The sequence below is a fragment of the Chelonoidis abingdonii genome, chromosome 20 (genome assembly GCF_003597395.2).
Source record: "Chelonoidis abingdonii isolate Lonesome George chromosome 20, CheloAbing_2.0, whole genome shotgun sequence".
Lineage (NCBI taxonomy): Eukaryota > Metazoa > Chordata > Testudines > Testudinidae > Chelonoidis > Chelonoidis abingdonii.
In genome coordinates, this window is record NC_133788.1 from 24,670,188 (window position 1) to 24,677,916 (window position 7,729).

The following is a 7,729-nucleotide window of genomic DNA, read 5'->3' on the forward strand; positions in this document are numbered from 1 at the left end:
GTGTAGTTTGCTTATGAGACTGTCACATGAGACTATCAGAAGCCTTACTGAAGTCCAGCTATATGATGTCTACTGTTTCTGCCCCCCCCCCCCAAAATTTGGTTATCCTGTAAAATAGTTGCTTAAGGGTAAGGAGAACAAGGGCCCACAACAGATGTTGCTGAGAACTAAAGGCAAAATATTGGGGGCTAGTCTACGCCAGCAGTTCTCAACTGGGGGACTGCAGTCCCCTAGGGGGGCTGCAAGCCAGTTTCAAGGGGTTCCATAGTCCCATGGGAGGAGTTGGGGCAGGCCTGAGGGGACATTGCCCCCACCCTTTCCAAAACTGCAGTGTTTTAACCAGAGTGGGACAGTCTCGGGGAAAGCTCAGCACCCCTCAAGGTCCCACCCCCTGGCCAGGTTGCAGGTGGGAAGCTGAAGCTGGACAGTGTGAGGCAGCTGCTATTCTGGCTGGTGCCATGGAGCAGGAATTCATGGTGCGTCCCTATCTCCTGCTGCTGGTGCCCAGGGCTGTGGCTGCTCCTCAGCTTCCAGCCCCCTTTGATTACTTGCGCAGCCAGTAAGAGCAGCCTAAGAGGAGGGACCTAGCTCTGGGGCCTGGAGAGTTTTTAGGGAGCAGTGACTGCAGGGAGGGCCCTCCTGGCACACAACCTCTAGCTACCCCTCTCCCTGCACCCTGAGCCACCCCCCCCACCTTCCTACAGCCTCTCGCTATCCATCTCCCTGCTGCTTGAGCTACCTCCTCACTGCACACAGCTCCTAGCTACCCCTGCCTGCACCCTGAGCAGTTTTCAAACTATGCTGATCCCCTCCCCCCATCTTTGAGTTATAATATTTGGTTGTACCTCCCAACCCAGACGCGGGCCACTGAGGTGAGTCGGGAGTGGAGGTGGGGCTCCCTCCTCTGGCCCCATGGTGCAGAGCTGGCTCGAGCCCCGCCAGACCCTTCTTCTCCCTCTCCCCCAGTAGAAGTCAAAATATGCCAGAGCCCGTCCATCTTCCCCTCTGTTCCCTGGGCCTGGAGTTTTTATAGCATATTGGAGGAGCCTCAGAAAGAAAAAGATTGAGAACCCCTGGTCTGCACTACAGATGCTACAGCGGCACAGCTGTGCCAACATAGACACTTTGTACATGGTTGGAAGGCTTTTTTCTGTAATTAATCCACCTCTCCAAGAGGTGGTAACTGAGTCAACAGAAGAATTCTGCTGTCGACCTAGCTGAGTCTACACTGGGGGTAGGTCGACCTAACTCATTTTTCACACCCCTAAGGAATGTAACTAGGTAAATACCACTTTTCAGTGTAGACTATGATTAACTGATGGATATAAAGAGATGCATTATTTAAAACAATCTTCCTTTTTGTCTAGATAAAGCCTCTTTTTTCCACTCCATTGGTCACTCTGAATCCTGAGGGTGAGTGGAATGCTGCACAGGATGTTCTAATCAGCTATTCCACGGTATCTGAATTTCCAAGCAGTACCTGGGACTGGATTGGGCTCTACCAGGTGACATTACCAGAGTATCATGCCTCTCTGCAGAATGAAAATGTCTTTGCAGTAATGCAGATGGGGGGTTGGATATGGGGAAGTAGTTCATTTGGCATTGCACGCTTCTGTTAATTAGAGACCTAAAATGCAGGTTACTCTCTAGTGTCACTGGTCGCTGATAGTTTCAATATGCCTGGAACCAACTCTTGAATTATTATTTATTTGGTAACATGCCTAGGTGGACAGAAAAATGATTTTTAACATTCCTAGAAATAATATTTTGTAAAGTGTGATAAATTATTATTCATGCAAAATGTTCTAGGTATGAGACATAGTGAAGAATGATCCCTTCCCCAAAGTGCCCCTGCCTGCTGGTATAATGTAGCAAGGGAGAACAAAAATGGAAGGAAGAAGGTAGAGAGATTAGGGTACAGAAATCTCTCCCATGATAAATTGCTAACTAATGCTCAGCGCACATTTTGAATGTAGTTTAATTTTTAAAATGAATAGCTTTTAGTTAGAATTATAGTAATACATACTAAAAAGAGCAGATACCTTACTCTCAGGCGTTCCATGTCGCCCCAGTTTATCTTGCTTTACTTTTTAGAGAGCTGATAGCTTCTGTCTTCCCCTGCAGGTGACATTCAGGCATGTGAATGACTATGTGACCTATGCCTGGGTAAAAGATGATGAAATTTCGTCCAGTGAAGATGTTACTCAAGTGAGGGAATTACCTTTTTTTTTTTTTCTTTTCTTTTCTTTTTGTTTTAGTGTGGGCTTCTAATAGCATTGGGTTCAAGGGCTCCTGCCTCTGTTGTTTTTCCCCCATGCTCATTTTCAAGGCTCTGTTGCAAGAGTAATCTTTCTTCAACTGAAGGAATACTAGCTGGTAATGGAGTAGGTATTTGTAGCCCATCTTCACCACTCCAACTTAGTTTTATTAGGGTTTTTGCAAAGTGATGCACAACATTTACTCTGTTCCTACTTCTCTCCCAGTCCTGAGTGTGCTGCCAAAACAGTGTTTTGTTTTATTTCTTTCCCTCTCTACTGAAATGAATCTTCATTGCATAGAGAACTGTTGTCCGTACTGTAGTTTTATTTTGATAAATCTGCTTCTATCTCTGAATAAGTGGCTGACTCTCTTTACCTCCATGACTGCTAGGGTTGCTCATTACAGTATGGATATCATATGGTTTAGTCATAGCGCACCAATAAATGTCCCATTAATGTTGCTTTTTGTTGTAGTCGTCTTTGGTCCTTTTTTCTCATTGAGAATTTTGGCCTCTTATTAGATAGCTTTCTATGAGACAGTGATTAAATTATCTAGGAATACTGTTCTAAAAGTGATCAAAATAAGGGTGAAAGCTGTATTATTTTTTCATGCAAATTATTTAGTTCCAGAGGTTTGTCAGATTAAATAGAGGTTCAAATTAATTGCAAATAAAGTAGACCTCCTTTTATTCTCAATCTTGGGGGTGCAAGATTAGTGGACGGATTGATCAGAGTTTCCAGTCCAACACTCCAGTAGATACTCAGAACTGCTGAAAAGAGGGAGCTGCTTAGGTGACAGCGGCAAGGCAGGTCTTGATCAGTTACTTTCTGGTGTCCCTGATCACTGATAGTTTCAAGATCTGTGAAATGTGAGGATAGTTATATAGCTTTTACGGATATGCAGGATAGTTGTAGCTATGTCAGAACCCAGGATATTAGAGAGACAAGGTGGGTGAGTTAATATCTTTGATTAGACCAACTTCTGCTGGTGAGAGAGACAAGCTTTGAAGCCAGAGAGAGCTCTTCTTCAGGTCTGGGAAAGGTACTCCAAGTGTTGCAGCTAAATGCAAGGCAGAACAGATTGTTTAGCACAGGTAGTTAGCATATATTCTAAGGGGACATTCAAGGTTGAGTGGCCTGTTAACACCTCTGCAATTGTACGACAAAAGCAGGGGGCTAGTGAGTTACAGATTGTTGTATATACCCAGGGTCTCTGAGTCCATGATTTTTAGAGTCTAGCAGAGTAAGCTCCCAGGCTCATCTTTTGAAAGTATTATGCAGATTTCCTTGAGGATGAAGACTGATAGGTCTCGAGTGTTCACCCACTCCTCAGGCCTTTAGACAGTCCTAATCGGAAGCAAACGCCCCACAGATCAGGACACACCAACTCCAAGCCTCACCATACCGTGCCAGAACAACCAATGCAAACCACACCTTTCAAGACCCATGGATCCTAAAAATACCTGTCATAACATGTGGCATACCTCATCCAGTGCACTAAATTCCCTAATGACAACGTGTGTGAAACCAGACAGTGTCTACGCTTTTTGAATGAACTCTCAGAGGAAAATGGTAAAAGGCAAAAACATCCTATTCTGTGAGTGAACACTTTTCACAAAGTGATCACTCTATAACCTATCAGTGCTCATCCTCAAAAGAAACCAGTACAACACTTTCAAAAGATGAGTCTGGGAGCTTAAAGTTATAACTCTGCTAGACACTAAAGGTGTGTCTTCACTGCCCGCTGGATCGGCAGGCAGCAATCGATCCAGCGGGGATCAGTTTATATTTATAATTCGACCCCTGAGGGCTCTTCTGTTGACTCCTGTACTCCAGCGCCACAAGAGGCACAGGCAGAGTCGATGGGGGAGCAGCAGCAGTCGACTCACTGCAGTGAAGACACCCTGGTAAGTCAATCTAAGTGTGTAACTTAGATCAATTTCTCCTCTTCTTCCCCCCGGTTTAGACCAGGGCTAAAAATCATGGACTGAACAGAGACCCTGGATTTATGATTGATTACAACAATCTGTAACCCACTACCCCAGTCCTGCAGTTGTAGGACAAAAGCTGTTAACAGGCCACTCTACCTTGAATGGTCCCTTAGAATATGTGCTAACTACTCAAGCTAAACAATCTGTTCCACCTTGCATTTAGCTGTGATGCTTGGAGTACTGAAGAGCTCTGTGTAGCTTGAAAGTTGGTCTCTCTCACCAACAGAAGTTGGTCCAATAGAAGATATTAAAGAAAGGTGATACAAAGAGTTTGATGTGTCAGTCGTTGGTCATCGGGGGAAACATACAGAGCATGGGGGGACGCTGGCAATTGGTTATGGTTCAGCATATAATACATACAGCCTGTAATGTCCCCAATGCGGGGTGTACGGTGGTTGGGGCAAGATATAGTAGGGGGGCAGTGAGGGTACATCGCTCATAGAGTGGGCTACACACAGTCATGGGTATGAGTAAGCGGGCCGGGTAGACATTCACTTTTCTACTGAAACTGCAAATAGGATGAAGAGCTCTTCTGCACAGGCACTGTTCTCAAATGCCAACCACATCGGGAAGCCCAGTACTTTAAGTTCTGTAAGGCTTAAACCCCTGTTGCAATACTGTCAATTCAAAGCCAACATCAAAGCAACTACCATTTCAATTTGGCAGTGTAACTACACCAAACCTGCATGGGGAAAGTAGCTCCAAAGATTTAATGAAACACCATTCTTCTTGTTTGGAGCACGCACTATGGAATCTGGACATTCCAATGTGCCAAAAGTCCCTTTCCGAGGGAGCCGCCGATCAGCCCTACAATCTAGATCCATGTCACCAAGTGGTCTGGAATTCTGAATAGACATTTTAAGTATAAACTATAAATTCAGCTCTGGAACAGGAAACAACTGTTTAACATGTAATGCGTTAGGATGAAGGGGAAGAGGGACTATTTTCAAGCTGATCCTTATTTGTTTTGTAGTTGCGGCTACCAAGGCAATTTGCAAATGAAATGATCTCTGTCTTCCTCGTCCCTTGAGGACATTGAAACAAAGTTTTAAAAGTAGACAGACTTACGCAGTTTTGCCCTCGCTATCCTGTTTGGTGGCATTGGCTCCCTTTTTGCCAAGCAGCGAAGCCACTTTCTCTGGATCTCCATTCTCCACAGCTTGCAGCAGCCGGTCATCGTTCTTATTCCACTCGTTGGTCTGCAGTAAAAGAAATATTTAAGCGAAATCAATGCCAGCAGTATTTCCATGCTGCACTGAATGACCATGCATACATTTGCCACCTATCACAGTTAAAATAAAAGCCAAGCAAAAACCCACATACTGAGGAGCTGACACTTGATAAAGATGCCGATGAATAACTTAAAATGGATCACGTGGTGTATGATTTCAAGGACTAGCAGTAGCTCAAGTCAGATCAGACAGATTTCTTTAAACTAGTGAGATAAGAAGGAGAGCACTGCAATTTTTTAGCTCAATCCCTGACACTCAATCTACAGCAGTGGTCCCCAACCTTTTTCGTTTGGCAGGCACCAGACGACGAGCCACGGAGGACCATGGTGGCGGATGAGCATCCGCCAAAATGCCACTGACAAACGGCGTCATCCAGAGCCAGCAGCATTTTGGTGGATGCTTGTCCGCCAGCCAGTACACGGGGGCACTTAGACGCCCTGGCGAGCGCCATGGCACCCACAGGCACCACGTTAGGGACCCCTGATCTACAGCACAACACTTAAAGGAGAGTGCTAGTGTAGAAAAGTTGCTCTTTAAAGTAGTACTACAGAACTAAACCATTTGGCCCCTCATTAACATTAAATGAGGTTGATACCTGAACTCTTCACTTCTCTAGTTCATTGTTTGTGTTTTAGAGCTGTGCTAGAGCTGCCAGGAGCTACCTTTTTAATCACATGATACATGAGACAAGACTACCTGGGATGCATACCCGTAGCTGATTCAGCAAACAAAAAACCCCTCCACATACCACCATTTGCCTGTAGAAATCTTTTCAAGTGAAGTGTTTTCTGCAGCTCCCAGTAGCACAGCAGACCAACAGGCAAAGAGGTCTCCCTTTGCAAATTATAACCACTTGTATTGCATTTTTATTCCCCTCCCACACGTAAGCCTCTAACTCAGAGAGGTATTCTAGCCCTACCTTGAAGTGAATTCCACACACTGCTGCAGACAAGAGAAGCCCACCAAGTACTTTAATCTTTACCAAATAATCCATATAGTCTCCTTTCTGTGGAGGGGTATTTTCTCTGATTAGTGACAGAAGATTGCACACTCTGGATCACTTTAGGGCACAAGAACCACTTAAAAAAAAAACACTGAATACCAGAGCCTCATTCCGTCTACCTGAACTATGGATCCAGTTGGCCAATGGGATTACCCCCAAAATCTCTTCTGCATCCCTTCTAACCAGGAAGAACACTAAACTATAATCCCAGCAAGAGAATTCTGTTTGCACAGAAGTCAAAGCCATATTTTTTATTAACATTACACATCCAGTGAGGAAGCTCTTTAAATAGACTATGTTTGTTCCCAACAACAGTCAGCTCTTCAACACGAATGCTCTCAGGAGGTACTACATCAGAACTGGATCGGTGCCTTTTTGATAGGTGCTGAATCCATTTTAGTGGGTCACTTTGAAAACCTGCAGCCTATGAAACTCTTAGGCATGGAACTCTCCACAGTGACACACAGGCAGTCATGGAGCCTAGTTTTCCCAACGGAACAGAAATATTGATGTTTCTCTGTTTACATGTGTACAAAATGAGTCAGGGTTCTCACTAATCTAAATTAGGTGCATGCGAGACATAAAACAACAACTAAACACATCCTGAAAAATGGAACAGGTAGAATGCTGGTGAGACCGACCATGTGCCTGCACACATGCATACTTCAGTCAAAGTTTTCAAAAAATACAGTTCAAATAATTTCTTAAGGGAACCGAAGAATCAGGTCTGAAGAGGACCTACAAGTTACTGGGAGTTGAAAAACTCCAAGCAGAGTGAGCAATTTGGATGGGCAAGCAGACACACAGTATGTGAAGGGAACAGCAGTGGTGTCAAAGGGAAGTGGCAAACAGAAAAAGGAGGAAAATGCACTGGGAGCCTGTGGAGTGCAAGTAAGATGGCTAGTCCAGCATATTAAGAATATAATATAATAAAAGGCAGGGCAGGGGCGGGGCCTAATGGACTAGACGAGCAGTCTGAGGTTTGAAGTTCAGCATGTATGATTCTTTGCTGTGAGTAGCTGGGAAGAATGTTTCTTAAAAGTGGCAACGTATTTTGTATGAATAGTTACTTTAAAAAGTTCTTGCCATTACAGCTATGTTGATAGACTGTTAGTGTAGATCATCATTGTTACTAACCACATAAGGAATAGTTACAGGTGTTTATATTTTATTAAAACCCCTCTTCGCATTACAGTTTTTAAAAAGTTAATACATTGATCTTTAATAGCATACTATATTACTCTT

General features: G+C 44.1%; 1 protein-coding gene across 1 annotated transcript in view; it reads left to right on the top strand.

Annotated features, from left to right (window-relative positions):
• The window catches only part of INPP5K (inositol polyphosphate-5-phosphatase K), a 35,371-nt gene that overhangs the window by 22,777 nt on the left and 4,865 nt on the right, over positions 1-7,729 (top strand). The window contains exons 11-12 of the mRNA XM_032788279.2: positions 1,368-1,505; positions 2,125-2,208. Of these exons, the coding sequence (XP_032644170.2) occupies positions 1,368-1,505; positions 2,125-2,208 (222 nt within the window). The remainder of the gene's footprint in view (positions 1-1,367; positions 1,506-2,124; positions 2,209-7,729) is intronic.